General features: G+C 36.7%; 1 protein-coding gene across 1 annotated transcript in view; it reads right to left on the bottom strand.

Annotated features, from left to right (window-relative positions):
- TRDN (triadin) overlaps positions 1-18,022 on the bottom strand; it is a 270,709-nt gene that overhangs the window by 26,447 nt on the left and 226,240 nt on the right. The window contains exons 25-26 of the mRNA XM_081094750.1: positions 1,917-1,943; positions 1,306-1,335 (exon numbers count right to left, since the gene is read on the bottom strand). Of these exons, the coding sequence (XP_080950876.1) occupies positions 1,306-1,335; positions 1,917-1,943 (57 nt within the window). The remainder of the gene's footprint in view (positions 1-1,305; positions 1,336-1,916; positions 1,944-18,022) is intronic.

Genomic DNA, 18,022 nt, shown 5'->3' with positions numbered 1-18,022 from the left:
GCCCAAAGGATACAGCAGTGAGCCAGAGAGGATTTTCTCAGGCTTTGAAATCTAATGGAATTTTTCCTGCTATGTTTTGAATTTACTTGGAACCCGTGAATCCTTTTTTTCCTTTCCAATTTCTCCCTTTAGAAATGGAAATGTCTATCCTATTCCTGTCCCACTGTTTTATTTTGGAGGCAGTAATTTGTTTTCTGGCTTTATAGGTTCACATACGGAGAGGAATTGTCTGCAGGAAGAATCATACCCCGAGTTTCACGCATAACTGATTTACATAATGAGATTTGGGACTTAGAGTTGATGAAATTTTGGACTTAGAGTTGATGCTAAAATGGATGAGACTTAAGGACTGTGGAATGGGATGCATGCATTTTGCATGTGAAGGGCATACATTTGGGGGAGGGCAGTGAGCAGACCTCCCTGCATTGAATTGCGTCTTCCAAAAAACATGCTGGAATCCTAACACCCACTACCTCAGAATGTGACCTTATTTGGAAGCAGGGTCATTGTAAATATAATGAATTAAGAGTTTGTCATATGGGAGTGGGACGTGACTGGTGTCATCAGAAGAGGAGAAAAGGTACAAAGATAGAGACGCAAAGAGAGATGATGTCCAAGTGGTGACAGAACCTGAGATGGGAGTGATGCTTCTACAAGCCAAGGAACCCCAAGGATTGCTGGCAAACACCAGCAGCCAGAAGATGCAAGGATTGATTCTTCCCTACAGGTTTCAAGAAAAACATGGCCCTGTTGACACCTTGATTTCAGACTTCTAGCTTCTAGAACTATGAGAAAATAAGTTTCCGTTGTTTTAAGCCACCTGGTTTGTGTATTTTATTATAGCAGCCATACAACCCTAATCCAGTTATAAACATGAACCAGAATTTTAACTGTTATGAGGATCTGAATTCCCTTTGTTCATTTAAAATGGTTTCTGCTGCCTGCTACAGCCCTCAGAAATGTTTATCTCACTCAGGAGCCCCCAGGAAGAGGAGAGTGAGAGCAGCTGTGTTTCTGATGAAATATTTATGATGCCTATGTCAGCACATAAAATCAGCAAAAATAGTGGTTGTGTAGGATTGAACCCAATTAGTCAATTGTTTTTTTCTGAACCATATACATTTCTCAGGAGTTTTTCTTTTTCCCTCTAGGAACAAGTACTATGTTTGTTTTATTTTAAAAAGTTGGTCAAAGATAAAATTTTGATGTAATATTTACACTAGGACACAGCATTTGCAAAACAAGTTATGCTATTCATTATAAACATAGAATGCAAGTATGAATTTATACATAAAATATACATACCTGGCTTCCCTTCTTTTTTTAGTTGTGGCTCTGAAAATATAGATGTACAGTTGTAATGATGATTATATAAAATATTTATTTCCTGTACTCATGCATACAGGGGCGGGCAAAAGTGGGTTTGTAGTTGTTAGTATGGAAAATAATACAAGAATGAATTAAAAATAATGAATAATACAAGAATAAATTTTTGTGTACTCACAACTGTAAACCTACTTTTGTCCACCCTATTTCATTTACATATTATTCAGTTTTTTAGTATGCCATGTTAATTTTCTTTTTCTTATATAGTAGCAAATTAATACAAACACAAATAAAGGCTCTTCATTAGCAATCACAAGAGGTTTTTTTTGAGACAAAATAAATATAAACTAAAAATTTTAATGAGGTTAATTAGGGTACTGGTTTGTAACTCCAGTGAATAAATGATGAAGGAAAATTTTAGCATAGCATATTCTCAGAAGAACACTTAGGATAATAGGCACATTTTCTTCACAAAATAATTAAGTTTTGGATTTAAGCAAAATATTCAACAATGGAATCAGAAGATGATTAAAAGCATGCATTTAAGATTTATTTATTTATTTATTTATTTAGGCATGCACATAACATACGTGGAGGCTTAGGCTTGACTTCTTTGCCTAGACAAAGTTAAAAAAATATTAAAGACTGAGTCACTCAATTCTTACTGAATCATCACTGAATATGATGGAACACTATAAATTTGAAAATTAAAATTAAAAAAATAAAAATTTTGTTGCCTTTCAAGACCCCAGCTTTTCTTCTTTATTGAAATTTTATAGGCTATGTAATTTAATGTTCATGCCAAGTTACTATTTTAAAAAATCATTTTAAATAATAAAACTCTTAGCTTAATTTCATTTTACCATTAAAATATAATTTGTTCACAAACTCTTATGTGCAATGTTAAATTTTAATTTTATATTAAGGTAAGACAATTTTTGAGACATTATTTTTAACACTTAATTATGCAAGATGAAAAAAAACTAAGACAATTTTTAAAAAATTATATTAATATTATCTATATGTTATCTAACCCAGTATAATACATTAAAAAAAATTGCTACTGAATTTAGAATTCTTATGACTAGAAATATCATTTGCTGTTATGGCATGAGGAACCCTAGTGCAAGGGGTGGTAAATTTACTGTGAAAAGTCAGACAGTATATATTTTTGGATTTGGGGCCTTATGATCTCTGTTGCAACTATTCAACTCTGCTGTTGTAGCACAGAAGCAGTCATAGCAATATGTTAATGAATAGGAATGGCTGTGTTACAATAAAACTTTATTTACAGAAACTGGTGGCCATTGCATAGGCCATTGTTTTCCAACCTTTGCACTATCCATAGTCAGTTTTAATTTCCTTTTTAAAAAAAATCTCAACAAAGGTTGTGACAGTAAAACACACACACACACACACACACACACACACACACACACACTCCTCCTTTGATTTTGTATTGTTTTATACTTGTTCTCCCATCACTGCTCAACTCAGCTTCTTAAGATTGCCATCTTTACTTGCTTTTTGTTCATCTCTTGACCTCCATTTCATTATCAATTCACTATACTCTAGCTTCTATTCCCACCATTCTATTTATCAGGTCTCTCTGATCACCAATTCTCCCCAACTACCAACATCATATGTAAGCAGAGGGATTAAGATGTTCAAGATATTCAATTGTCAGTTATAAAAACAGCCATGGTCAATAAGAGTCAATAATATTGTAATAACCATGTATGGTGCCAAGTGGGTACTGCACTTATTGGGGTGATCACTTTATAAGATATATATATGTATATATATATATATATATATATATATATATATATATATATAGTGATCACATCACATATATGTGTGTGTGATGAAAGAAAAGAAATGGAGTAAGTTAGATTAAATGATTTCTAAAATCTCATCCAGGTCTAAAATTATATATTTGCTAGAGGCCCGAAGCATGAAATTCGTGCAAGGGGCTTGGCCCTCGCAGCGGCAGCAGTTTGCCTTGGTCCCGGCTTCGTCTGTAAGATCATTTGGAAGGACGTCCAGATGGTCGTTCGGCTGTCAGGTCTAATTAGCATATTACACTTTTATTATTATAGATGTTAAATATTAATTTAAATCTAAATAGTAAATAATTTACTAGGGAGATGACATTTAAATAGGAATCAACCTGAAATGTTTCAGCATTCTTTTTGGCTTTATTGCTCTTTAGTAATGCTCTTTACCAAACTCTAGAGAAATATTCTGCTTTGGGGGCATGTTTAAGTCTAAGGACAGATTAACAAAACCTTGTTTTTATGACCAGTGAGTATGTCCAAATATAATGTATCTATTTAGTACAGAGCAGATGTTGGCTGTGCTGTAGCTATACACCTTAGCCAGAAAAAACCAACAGGCACTTTACCTTTTAAATTGACTTGAAGATTAATGTCTAAACTTTGTACTATGTATACTGAATAAGCAAACCATTTGGAGGAGGCAAAAAATATCATAAAGATTTTTATAGGATGCTTGAATCAGTTCCAAAATCTTATTGCATTTTTTTTAGATGCCATCATTATTCAGCTACATATTTTATGAGTTTTTCTAATCTTAATTAAAATTAAAATGGAAGAAATAGAAATATATAGAATACATTATAACACTTTAAAAGAAATGCTTTTTGATCTGTATGTGAATTTATGTAAACAAATGTTTCTTTTTCTCCTTTTTTTCTACAGAGGTATTCTTATTTAGGGACAGTCTCATTTATCAAATGTACAGCATAAACTTACTTGTTTAAAACAATAATGTAGTGTTATCTAATGTTCAGAAATATATTTGTAGAGATTTTATAAAAATGATGTGAAGTTTAGCATTATCTATGTTGAGCTGAAAATCAGGGAAAGAAATTATAATTAATGCCTGCACATTGCCCCTTAGTATTCTGAAAGCCATTTAGTAAGCAAAAAGTGCCTCTGACAATTGGAATTAAATTTCTGGAAACTTTTTTTATTTTGTATTAAGAGAGAAATGCTGTCTAGTAGATAAGAAGTAAAAGCATTGTTCATGTTTGTCTTTAATTTTAAAAGCAATCGTACTCGGCAGAATGATAAGATCATTTTGGGGATGTTCTTTAAGGTCTATTTGTATTGAGGTCTGTGGCTAATGTGGCCTCCTACAAAGATAAGCCCAGTGAAACTTCTATAGAGAAAGGGATTTTTCATCCTCATTGGCTTTGTATTGTGCTAAGTTTTCTAGTCACCAAATATTTTGTTAAATTTCTTGAAGCGGTACTCTAATAAATTACAATGGAATCATTTTAGTTGTTATTCAAGCATTCTTTGACCATTCTGTTCTGATAATCCCTCTGAGACAATTATTTTATCCATTGTCTCCAATGAATGGTGAGGGATCTTTTGGGTCCTGTCCTTTGATATTCAAATGGATTACGAGTTATGTAGATGAAACTGTTTAACAGTAAATGGTTGTTTTCACCATAATCAAGTATGAGATACTGGAAGATTTTATATATATACTAGAGGCCTGATGCACGAAATTTGTGCAAGGGGCTCGGCTGTCACAGTCCTGGCTTCGTCCAGAAGGTCATCTGGAAGGTCGTTTGGCTGTCTGGTCTAATTAGCATATTACGCTTTTATTATTATAGATATAGATTTCAGAGAGGAAGGGAAAGGGAGAGAGAGATAGAAACATCATGATGAGAGGGAATCATTGATTGGCTGCCTCCTGCACACTCCACACTGAGGATCGAGCCTGAAACCTGGGGATGTGGCCTGACCAGGTATCAAACTGTGACCTCCTGGTTCATAGGCTGACGCTCAACCACTGAGCCATACCAGCTTGGTGAGACTGGAAGATTTTAATCGTAAACCAACAGAAAAATAGAGGAGGTTAATCTGAACCATTACTTTAAAGCTTTTTTTTATATAGAACTTGATAAAGCATTGACATCACACCGTGATTATCAAACTATTCAATTATTTATTCGACAAGCATTTACTCAGCACTTAGTTATGCTAAGCACTTCAGTCCCTCAAAGGTATTTAGCCTATAAGGTTGACCTACTAATTGAAACAATTGCTGTGGACGAGTTTAATTCTGGTAACAGTCATAGAAATGAGTTTTGGTTGAAATGCTGTGCTAGGTGCATCTCCTTCAAAGAGCACAGGAAAGGACCTGAGTTCCAGATATCACACATATCCTTTGAAAAGTTGGGGAAGAATGGAATATAAAGAGATATATGGGTTTACTTCACTATTGACCCACATATCTAAGTTCCTATAGAATAATAAATATACTAAAGGAAATTTAAACTTCATAAATTCCAACTTCAAACCATGACCTACTATTCTCTCCTCCAAACACGTTCCCTGTGTTGGTAAATGATATCTCAGTCCACCTACGGTTCCAACAAGGAGGCTGGCGTCATCCCACAGTGTTCTCCATGCTCTGCTGTCCCTGGGCAGCTGTTCCAGAGGCCTGCTGATGACAGGGCCCCAATGTGTCTGGAGTACTTCCGCTTTTCCACTTGGACTTCGTTCCCTCCTCAGTGTCTAGCTCCATGATAGCCTCCACTACATAATTTTCATTCTGTTTCCCTTTTAAGCTGATGTCTTTTCCCCCGTCTTGCAAGTTTTCACCATGCCATGCTCATTTATCAAGACTCAGCTCAGCTATTGTCTCCCTCTGGAAGCCATTCCTGAGCTCCTTCCAAGACGGGTTCGATGTCCCTAATCTGTACTCTAGCATCCTAGGTCAGCCCTCATCCCTGCACATTGTAATTATTTGCAATACTTTGTAATTATTTACTCATTTGTCTTCTCCAAATACATTGTGAAATTCATGAGGCAGGGACTGTGACTATTGTCTTAGCATTTGTAGCATGATGCATTGTCTCAAAGATAGTCAACAATAGTTGTCTTTAATGAACAAGCGGAAACTCTACATAAATGGAGCATTCCTTTGCGGAGAAATGCAAAAACTAAACACACTCCCACTGACAACTCATCAAAGACGCTACACATATACAGTGGGGCCTTGACTTACGAGTTTAATTTGTTCTGTGATGGAGCTCATAACTCAAATTACTCGTATGTCAAATCAAACGTGAATGAGTGAGACACGTGATGCTGGGCTGATGTTGTGTCATTCACTGTGACGTTCGCTGAGCCATCTAGCAGTGGGGTATCTGAAGCTGGCTCATAACCCGAATTTTAGCTCGCAACTCAAAGCCAAAAATCGACTGAGAGATGGCTCATATCTCAAAAAACTCATTAGTCGGGGCACTCGTAAGTCAAGGCCCACTGTACTTGAGAAAGGGTGGCAAAAAAGAGTTATTATTCTGTGGCTCTTTACTGAAATATATCAACATAAATCTTTCTCCCTCCCCACCACATAGTAGGTTTTTCAAAATTGTGTATGATCACCTTGCTTTGAGATACGTGAAAGTAAAACGTGCAAATTTGTGCATGGGATTTCTCATTAATGTAGATTATGGTTATTTCATTGAAGAAAAGGAGAAAATTATACCATGTTTAAGTGTGACTACTGAGTAGTTTTGTCTGGAATATAAAATTTTTTGAAGAGCATTTTAAATGGACTAGCACCACCTGGTACAGCATGTTTTAATTATTAACATTTACTGAACTATATTACCCTAAATACCTCTTCATTACATCCTGATCCTCTAAGGGGTCTTAGAAAAAAAAAAAAACGACATGAGAAATGAGCCCTCACTATGATGTAAGTGAAATGAGACTTAACCCTTTTTCCAAGGTCAGAGCAGGGAGCAAGAATGAAGAGTTTGTGAGGAGGAGAGCAAAGAAAACTATCTGAACCTTGATGGGTTTGTCTGAGTGGCCAGCATGGCCCCAAAATTATTTCCTATTTTTCTGCATGTTTCTTTTTTACTTTAATATTCTTTTATTGATATCAGAGAGGAAGGGAGAGGGAGAGAGAGATAGAAATATCAATGATGAGAGAGAATTATTGGTCAGCTGCCTCCTAGATGCCCCACACTGGGGATCAAGCCTGCAACTCGGGCATGTGCCCTGACCAGGAGTTGAACCATGACCTCCAGGTTCATAGGTCGATGCTCAACCACTGAGCCATGCCAGCCAGGCTCTTCTGTTTCTTATTGGTCACATCAATCTCAGTACCTGAGTCTGAGAGTATTTTGTTTTAAAACCAGGGATGTGAGATTAGAAGACATGATAGTTAATGTTTTAATATTGTTTTTCTTTTCTATTGCACTCAAACAGTCCCATTTTCCTTTCTAAAGATGTTTTGTGTTTAGAGCTAAATTTGAACAGCATATGAAAGAAAAAGGAAGATTCCTCATGTTTGTCCAAAAGAGGTATTTAAAATATTTTCTCTGGAATATGATTCAATTACTACATATAAATCTTGCCTTAAGCATCGCAAGTATGAAACACTTCATCACAGTCTTGCAAAATATTTCCATACATAAATATAATTGAGTTGATCCACTAAATTGAAAAAAAAACAAAAAAAAACAAAAAACACCCCACAAACTGGAGCTAAGAGCATTGTTTTAAAAACTGGATGATATATTGAGTGTTATAACTAATACAAAAGCATAGTCAGTCACCCAGCCGGAGTGGCTCAGTGGTTGAGCATCGACCTATGAACCAGGAAGTCAGGGTTCAATTCCAGGTCAGGGCACATGCCCAGATTGTAGGCTCAATCCCCAGTGGGGGTGGGGGGGGGTGGTGCAGGAGGCAGCTGATGGATGATTTTTTTCTCATCATTGATGTTTCTATCTCTCTCCCTCTCCCTTCCTCTCTGAAATCAATAAAAAATATTTTTAAAAAAGCATATCTAATCTAATAAAAGAGAAACATGCAAATTGACCGCACCTCTGCTATGCCCCAAGCAATGCCCACCAGCCAATCAGAGTGACTATATGCAAATTAACCCAACCAAGATGGTGGCTGGAAGCCACGGAGCTGGAACAAGCAGGAGGCTTGATTGCCCTGGAGATGGAGGAAGCCAAGCTTCCCGCATGCTCTGGTCAGCTGTGGCCTCCACTCAAGGCAACAAAGTTTCAATTATAGAAGCTAAATAAATCCCAGATACCTGCTTCCAGCTAGCCTCCACTGGGAGCTTGGGTGGCTGGGGTCATGGCCAGCCTGCAAACAGCCATCAGCCACTCACCCAGGATGGCCACAACATCATGGGGTGAGGGTCCCCACTGGGGGGTTTGGCCAGCCTGCAAACAGCCATCAGCCCTTCACCCAGGCTGGCCAGGCATCCCAGTTGGGACCCCCACTCAGAAGGGGCTGAGGCCAGTCTGAAAACGGCCCTCATCCCCTCACCCAGGCTGGTCAGGCACCCCAGCAGGACCCCCGCCCTGATCCGGGACACCCTTCAGGGCAAACCAGCCAGCCCCCACTCATGCACCAGGCCTCTATCTTATATAGTAAAAGGGTAATAGGCAAATTGACCCTAACAACAGAATGACTGGGAATGACTGGTCATTATGACACACACTGACCACCAGGGGGCAGATGATCAATGCAGGATCTGCCCCCTGGTGGTCAGTGCGCTCCCACAGGGGGAGCTCTGCTCAGCCACAAGCCAGGCTGATGGCTGCCAGCACAGTGCTAGTGGTGGGAGCCTCTCCCACCTCCTCAGCAGCACTAAGGATGTCCAACTGCAGCTTAGGCCTGCTCCCTGCTGGCAAGTGGACATCCCCTGAGGGCTCCTGGGCTGCCAGAGGGATGTCTGACTGCCAGCTTAGACCCAATCCCCCAGGGAGCGGGCCTAAGCCAGCAGGTGGTCATCCCCCAAGGGGTCCCAGACTGTGAGAGGGCACAGGCGGGGCTGAGGGACCCCCCCGAGTGCACAAATTTTTGTGCACTGGGCCTCTAGTTTAGTCATAAGAGAAAGAGAAAATGGAGATTGAAAATAAGTTCAAATAATTAATGAAACTAGTTCATTTTAGAATGGCAAAGAAGATATAAAGTAAGAAATATGTTAACATGGGGAAAACTGGAGTTTTGTAAGTTTTGTGATATTCTATCAGATTAACTCACAAAGTAGCCTAGAAATAGAAACCTCTGCATTGACTTCATTACCTCCAGTGGCTACAAAGCTTCCTCCCTTTTCTCTGACTGAGGAGAACTTCCCTAGGACCCCAGAGCATGTGTCTCTCCTTTCAACCAGCTGAGAAAATCTGTACCTGTTATTGATTGATTCCACAGCTACTAATGGGACTGCACTCGATTGATTGATTGAATTGGCTAAGAAATATTTCATCTCCCAAATCTCTAGAAGATACATTTTTTTCACAAAACTTTCAAGGTTACAGTACTGAAGTCACCATTAGAAATAAAAAAGGGGTTTTTAGTACAGAAGTGTTTAACATTCAGAGATTAAGCATAAAAAGGGTGTTTTTTTCTCATAAAATAGAAATTACTTTTATTTCCAAAAGCCAAGTAGCCAATGGAGGTCTCTTTCAGATTATAAAAGACTGTACCACATTTTAATTCTGGAAAGGTATCTCCTATACTTATTAGTATACATTACATCTAACATATTAAATATTAATTTTGTGCCCCAAACCATAATAAGCGTTTTAAATTAAATATTTTAACACTTCTAGTTATCCTCATGAGACCAATTTCCCCATTTAACAGATTAGAAAATAGGCTTCCATGTCTATTTGACTATTTAACTAAATTCTTAATTTGTTTATTCAGAAACATTGACTGAGCTCTTACTATGTAGCAGGAACTGTTTCAGGCACAGAAAATACATGAAATAAACCAACAAAGCCAGGCCAGTGTTGCTCAGTGGTTGAGCATCGACCTATAAACCAGGAGGTCACGGTTCGATTCCTGGTCAGGGCACATGCCCAGGTTGTGGGCTTGATCCCCAGTCTGGGGCATACAGGAGGCAGCCAATTAGTGATTCTCTTTCATCATTGATGTTTCTATTTCTCATGCCCCCTCCCTTCTTCTCTGAAATAAATAAAATTATATTTTTAAAAAAGAAATAAACCAATAAAAATCCCTGCCCTAAGGAACATAAAGTCTACAACCCTGTTGTGTTATTCATAGCATCTAGATTTATGATCTAAGGATCACATTAGGTTCCCAATTGCAAATAGGTGTAACATATTTTTCTGTTCTCTGCCAGCACTCCATCTCTATTTTTATTATTCTGAGAATAGAATGGCAATAGCATATTTGAGGTTCTATCTTTTGTAGTAAACTATATCCAGAATATGTTGCAAGAGAAAGGTACACTTTATTTAAGGTTACTTTGAAGTCAGAGAGGAAAATTTGTGACATTGTTAAATTTTCACTCACTGCCTTAGGAATCGAATAGAGTATGTGAGTGATGTCATTGTTATGTTGGAAGAAGTCAGGTCATCCTATCTATGAACTTTGTAACCTGGGGATCCATTTGATCTTTATTTCAGCTTCCTTGCCTGTAACATGGGTAAAATATTGGAACCTAAATACAAGATCATTATGAGCATATAAATTATGTATATATGTGAGGAAATCCTCTTGGTTCACAGATAAATTGCTCCACCAATGTTATTTTTTATTTTCCAGGATTTGGATTAATAGGTATTCGACAAATGTCCTTGAACTAACATAGTAAAGATCATTGTTATTTTCTCAATTTATTATAAGTTTCTTTGTGGAAACACACCCTCTTAGCATATTACAATGGCACATTCCTGGTAGTTACTCAGTAAACATTAGTCTGTGATAGAAATGGTGATTGACCTGTGCCTCATAGTTATGCATGGCTGTTTGTAGGGATACTTATGAAGTCTTTACCACCATTGCCACTTGCTAGCAATTAATCAATTTTTCATGTCAGCGTAATTTTAATACTTTCTTTAATCCTGAAAAATAATGAACACCTTCTCCCCTAAGAATTTATAGTAGAATTTTCTAGGGATCTTTTTGTTGTTTCTATGGGGGGAAAAATAAAATGAAATTTTGAGATAGCAATGCCTGCGTATAAATTTATGTTAGCATAACTTCATTTTTTTAATTGCAACACAATTGAACATTGTTTCCTGTCATTCTCATTTAGATTTTTTAAATATATGTCACTAGTTTTTTAAAAACTCTTTTATCTTTGCTCTACTGCTTCCCAAGATCTTTTAAGTAAATGTAAGGTAATTTCTCTGTGTGTTCAGCTGAACACTGCTATTATATTACAAAAGAAAGAATATATCATGGTTGAATAACTTCAAGAAATGTTGAGTAAAAAAAATGTTTAGCCGGTTTTTTTACTATCAAACTTCCCAAATGTGTGCACATATGTGATGAACTTGGAGAGCTTTCCCCAAACTTATATAACCTTAAAATCTTTCATGTAGCAATTATATAACTAGTCTCCTATGCAAAACACTTTGCAAAATACAAGTGTAAGAAATACACTTATACATAGGACATTCCTCCCTTTTATAGTAAGAAATAAAAATTATATTAATAATACTGCTATTGATTTGTACTCATAGTTGAAATATATAAGATTATATGGTTTTTAAAGGAAGGATTTAGTTCAAGATTAAGTGGTATTATATGAACCACTGGAGAAATATTACTCAAGTCACTAAAGTAACAAATAAGGAGATCTTTTTTAGAAAGGAAATGGTTTGCTCTCGGTGGTAATTAAACAAACTGAAATAATTTAGGTGTTATAATCACAAATCTCTTGTCTCTCATGTCTTTAAAATTGAATTAGTGTATGCCTAAGTTTTTAGCACTTTCCCATGTATTTTTGCCCGTTAGAGACACTGTAACACTGTTAACTTGTAAAGACAATTGCTGTTATGTTTCCGTTTGACAGACTAGAAATCATTTTGAAGCATAGTAACCTCCATCTTGTATAAAAACTGCTGTTTGAAATTCTCTGTTATTGTTAGACAGTTCCTTGTTCTATAAACCCTGTCATTTTTAGACAGTCTCTTATTCTGTAGAATAACTGTTTTAGTTTGAATAATAGAAAAAGATAAAAACTCTCTGACCTTGCAAGCTAGCCATCTAACGTAATGGACTAATACTGATAATTCCCATATTCTTATGCCAAATATTTGTTCTTTATGTATCCAAGATTACAAACTGTCTGTAACAATAACTCACAAGAGCCTTTTGTAAAATCTGCAGACAAAGAAGCTCAAAAGGTATAAATACGAAAAACTTCCTGTATGTGTTTGCTCAGAGATTTGGAAGAGACACCTCCCTCTGGGCCGCGAGCAGTAAACGATTCCTAATAAATTGGCTCACTAAGGCGTCTTGTATCTCACTCGCTGATTTATGACACAATTTGACCTACAGTTTCATGAGGAGGCCAAGAACTGAGGAATGACACATCTCCCTCTCTTTTTACTCTGCCAAGCTGTTTTCCTAACTAAATGCATTTTCTTTTCCCTTTCAGACAAGATTTAAAATAGTCTTCAGTGTTTATGAAGTATATAAGGTTTATTTTCTGGCCCCAATTCCTGAGCTCCAATCAAATACCTCAAACTATAGTAAACATAAAAGTAAATGGGTCTTCCAACCATGAGGCTTCATTAAACTGCTCATAAGATCATCAATGACTCCGTATTATACATCCCAATGAATACTTTTCAGTCTTAATCTTTCTGTAAATTTATGCTCAATTTGACACTTTAAACAGCGTCCTCCTCCTTGATATTCTTTTCTTCCTAGTTTCTCTAACTCTAACCCCCGCCCCCCCTTTTTTAGTTTCTGTTTTTGTTTGTTCTTTTTCTGCTTGCTTCTTAATTCCTTCAGGGTCTTCTTCTCCTCTACTCACTCCTTCAACATTAGTGTTCTTGGTTTGCTTCCTCAGTTCTTGGCTTTCCCCTTCGTCACACTCCCCTTGGCAGATGTCAGTAACTCTCATGTTTAAGCCAGCACACCTTTGCTGGGAACTTCCAAATCTGCTACTGTTTTTTCTCTGGGTGCCTGATAAACATACCTAAATGCATAACCTACAGGTACTTCTAATCCCAAATATCTTTCCCCCATCCCACCCTAACTAGATTATAAACTCTAAGTGGGCTGCAACTTGACTGTGTTCACCAACGTGTTTTGTACTCAGCATATAATAACTGCTCAACAAAAATATGTATTCAATATATAAAAATTTACATAATAGATATACATTTCTTTTTCTAAATGCCACCTTTTTTGAAATTCCAATCCTAATCTATGACACTACTATCCACATACTTACTATTCCAAGACAGAAACCTGGGAGTTATCTGAATTTTTATTATCCTCCCCCAAAATTATGGCAATTTTGCTCCTTAAATACTTCTTTAACAGCTCTCTTCCTTTTCTTCCTAGTAATGTTCTATAAAGATCTACGAACTAGAGTTTCAGTGCAATAGTCTCATCCTCCAGAAAACTGATTTCCTGAAGCTATTAGCATCCTTTTCATTTTCAATCTCGGTGATTAGCCAAAATGAACAATGTATAATTCTAATGGAAGCTGTTATTTCATTTTGCTTAATGACTTTCAATTGTTCCCAATTTCCTTTAGGAAAAGGACACAACCCTTACTCAGGAAGCCATGGGTTTCTGTTGCTGTTGCCCTCCAGCCTCACCTACTCCAAACCTCTGCTCATGCTCACACCTTATGCTGCAGTGGCAGTGAAATCCTTGTAGCCTACCAGTGCTCCCCCTGGCATTCCCCCTCCAGCTGGGGCTAGTTCTTTCTCTCTCTCTCCAGACGCCCCACCTGGGCTTTCTTCATCTGGCTAATCTTTACCCATTCTCTAAGACTACTCCTGTAACTTCTCCCTTGGCATTTTTTTTCTCTGAACCAAAAAGCCTGTAGAAATATAACTTCCCTCTGTATTTGCAAACCACATTCTGTACAACTTTTCTTTTTGGTTGACTAATTCCTTAGCTATTTACTTAATAATATCCACCTTGATACAATATAATTCTTGAGAGTTTAAGTTCATTATCCTTATACCCCTAAAATCCAATAGAAAGCAATCATTCAAAAACATGTGTCCACTTAATTAACCAAGGTTGTGGTAAGAGAGTAGCTTGATATTTTTCTTTCCTGAAGATAAGGGCTATCGTAGATGTCTGTGAGTTCTATAGTAGTAGTTCTCAAGTTTTAGTGAGCATATTAATAACTTGTGATGTTGCCCAGCCGGTCTGGCTCAGGGGTTGAGAGTTCCTATGAACCAGGAGGTCATAGTTCGATTCCCTGTGAGGGCACATATCTGAGTTGTGCTCGATCACCAGTAGGGGGCGTGCAGGAGATATAATATAATATAGGAGTTTAGACACAAATACGGACACCATATGATACGCTAGAGGAAAAGATCTGCAAAGAGACCACGGCAGGAGAACTCATGGTGTGTGTTTATAACTAAAGAAGAGTAGTTGAAAAAGTAAGTTGCCAAGATTGGAGGCAAGGTAAATAGCTAAGATGTTTTTGTTGTGTACCTAGAGTAAAAGGAAAATACTATTAGAAAGACACTGAATAGACAATAAATGCATAGAACTGATGATCTTATTAAAATGTTTATAAAGGGAAGGAGTAATGGTAGAAGATTAGACAATGGGAACCATGTGAAGAAATATGTCAGGGACAGTGAACCTACCACTGTTCCTTATAGACACACATTTAGAAAAAATAACTTTGCAAGAAGCAAGGTAAGTGATTAGGTCATGAGTTTGTATATTTATTCAGGCAAGAGATAATGAGAACTAGAACTAGAACTGGGGTCTTACCAGGAGAGAAAATAAAAGGAGAGAACAAATTTGGGAAACACATACTAGGCACCTACTTGGCTCCTGGCTTGTGAGAGAGAAGGAAAAGCTGTGAATGACTCAGAGGTTTAAGTCAATGCAACTGAATGGTGAGTCATGAATTCTATTTTTTGAGATGAGGAACAAAAGAAAAAGACAAGGGAAGAGATGCTGAGTTCAATTTTAAACAAAGTGAGGTGTTGGCATTTAACCGTGTGAAGATGTTGAGTAGGCAGTTAGAAAGGCAGGTATAGAACTCTGAAGAGTTTATTTATAATTATTAATTTTTTATAAATAAAAAAATTATTGCTTATTACTTACTATGCCTATTTTTGTTTTTAATTATGGTACTGTTTATAATTAAAGTCATTTGCTTCCCAAAAAGAGCACTTGGCTATTCTCCAATTACTTAATGAAATGCATATCCTACTTGTCATCATTTTCTTTGGGGGTTGGGGGTGTAAAAACACACACAAAGGAATTTAGTGGCTAATATGCTATGTCAAAAATAAATAATTATTGTAATGTTGCTCCAGTATTTAAAAACGTAGTCATCTTTAGTTGTTTTATTTTGAACAGTGTGGATTTACATGATTTAGTTTTTGCCAAAAAAAAAAAAAAAAGAATTTTAATTTTGAGAAATACGAGATGGTGAATGTGGTCAAATATGGACTAAGGGTCAGCATAATATGAGCAAAAAAAAAAAAAAAGCATCCCCGGAATCTGGCAACAAACATGCTGGTGGTCACCTTTACAGAAAAGAATTTAGGGGAAAAGACCACCCAGCGGGAGCCTCCTATTACACCACCCAGCTTTAATTTAATCTACCCTCTCATTATGCCTTTAAAGCTCAGGGGAAATTTTTTCTTCATCATAATTAAGCTAATTCCCTCCATCTATAATGTGTATCCCAACACTCATATTTGGGGCAGCTCTCTCCTAATTAATATCTCCCTCTGGATTCCTTGCTCCCCCTCTCCCTGGACAACTCCGCCCTATCACAACCAGGAAAGCAGCAAACATCTCTCATTGGTTCTACTTGCTGGGATATAATATGTTGTCTTCCTTTAACAACAAGCTCCTGAAAAAATTAGTTTCTGCTGATTATGAGTAAACTCTCTTGTTAATTTCTATAAACTGGTTTCTACTTCCTCCACTCTACTGGACATGCTCCCCAAAAGGTCACAGAAAAACAGATTTTTGTCAAATATAATGGCTTTTTCTCGGTCACCATGTCCCTTGGCCTTTCTGCGACATTGCTACTGCTGACTTTTCCACTTTTTCGCCAAAGCGTTCTGCTTTGGGATGCTGATACACTGTACTTCCTGATCTTCCGGGTGACACACTTTCCTTCTCCTCACCGGTTCTTTAACTTTCCCAAGAAGCTGCCCTTCATTTCCTTCTCTTCCTTCCATGTTTCCTTTTCTTTAAAAAACAAAACATAAAACAAACCTGCTTTTTTTTTGTTTTGTCCTTGGTTTCTATCCCAAACCTCTAAACTCATAGATACAAAACCTCGTCTGAGTATTCCAAAGGAGTGTTCTTCATTTCCAAGGTGTCTATAGAATAGCTCTATGTGGATGCCCCATTAGCATTCACGCTACCGGTGCTCCCTTTGCAACTTCTACATTTGATCACCCACTCCATTTTCTCATGCTTGAGACCTTGGAGTTGTGTCAATTTAATGCGATTGATGTCTATTCTTTTCCTGTGAAACGGTGACAATTACTAGAGCAGTATTAGCGCAGTACAGAGAGTATGATGGTGCTTTTAAAACATACATTTATATTACTGAAAGAAGATATAACAAATTGATAATAGCATTTTCCATGACTTGCTTGGTTTTGTCATTGTTAAACACTCAATTCCTAATAATCCCACATTGAATATTAGTTATGACTATGAATAATGTTGAAAGTAAACAGAATTCACTTCCTCACTGTTTCCGCATTTACTGAATTGAACCAAATGGCAGGTATCAACTCTATTTCTTGTAACAACCCCACCTGATGAATATGATGATCTTCATTCAATAAATAAGAAACCTGAAGTTCAGAAATGTTAGTAATTTAAGGAAAGTCACATTCCTACATATAGCAAGGGGAGTCAAATGAATGTCTTTCTAGTCTAAAGCTAGCACTGCTTCCATCACTCTTTATAATGATCTCCCTGACTGAGTTGCTCTTACATATTCCTTAAGTCCTTCATCTCCTTGAAGTTTTCACTGATTGCCACAGACTATAGAAATGGCTCCTCTCTAGAGTTCTAATATAATGAATTATCTTGCAGACATCTTTTAGTAGTTCATGTCTATGTCCTTGATTATACTCTCTTGGTTGGAAACAACCCCTTATAACTTGTTTGTAAATTTTGTAATACTAAGCACAATTCTAGACATATAGCAGTGATATTAGCATAATATATGTTTTCAGTAAATTGTTGATTGATTATATCTTGTAATAAAATGTTTTATTAATGCTGACTTTTCTCCGAGGAAGTTAAAGATAATTATAATCTCAAAATATACATAAATATTTAATGTAAACTAATAAGAGGAAATTTACAGCACATGTATCACTTTTTCCATTGTATACCAGCGGTAAAAGAAAGCATACACAATGATATGCTTGCTGTAAGGAGCAACATAACACACTTTTTATCTGATCAGCAAACTTTTACTGAGCTCAGTAAGACTGCCAAGGATGGAGCAAATTTTTCTGTAGTTTTCCCATTTCTGCAGATATATCTAAAGCTCAATTATAACTTTTGATGTAAAACCTCAATATGTCATTTTATCTCTATCATGCATTATTTTACAGTTTAAAATTGCTGATTTTCCCATTTATTTTTCATAAAATGCATGCTTTCAGATTATTAAAGTCATTTAAAATGATTATTTACTAAAATAAAAAACACAAACA

The sequence above is a fragment of the Myotis nattereri genome (assembly GCF_964212035.1).
Source record: "Myotis nattereri genome assembly, chromosome: 6".
Lineage (NCBI taxonomy): Eukaryota > Metazoa > Chordata > Mammalia > Chiroptera > Vespertilionidae > Myotis > Myotis nattereri.
The sequence above is the reverse complement of the archived record's forward strand: the minus strand, read 5'-3'. Positions and strand labels throughout refer to the sequence as shown.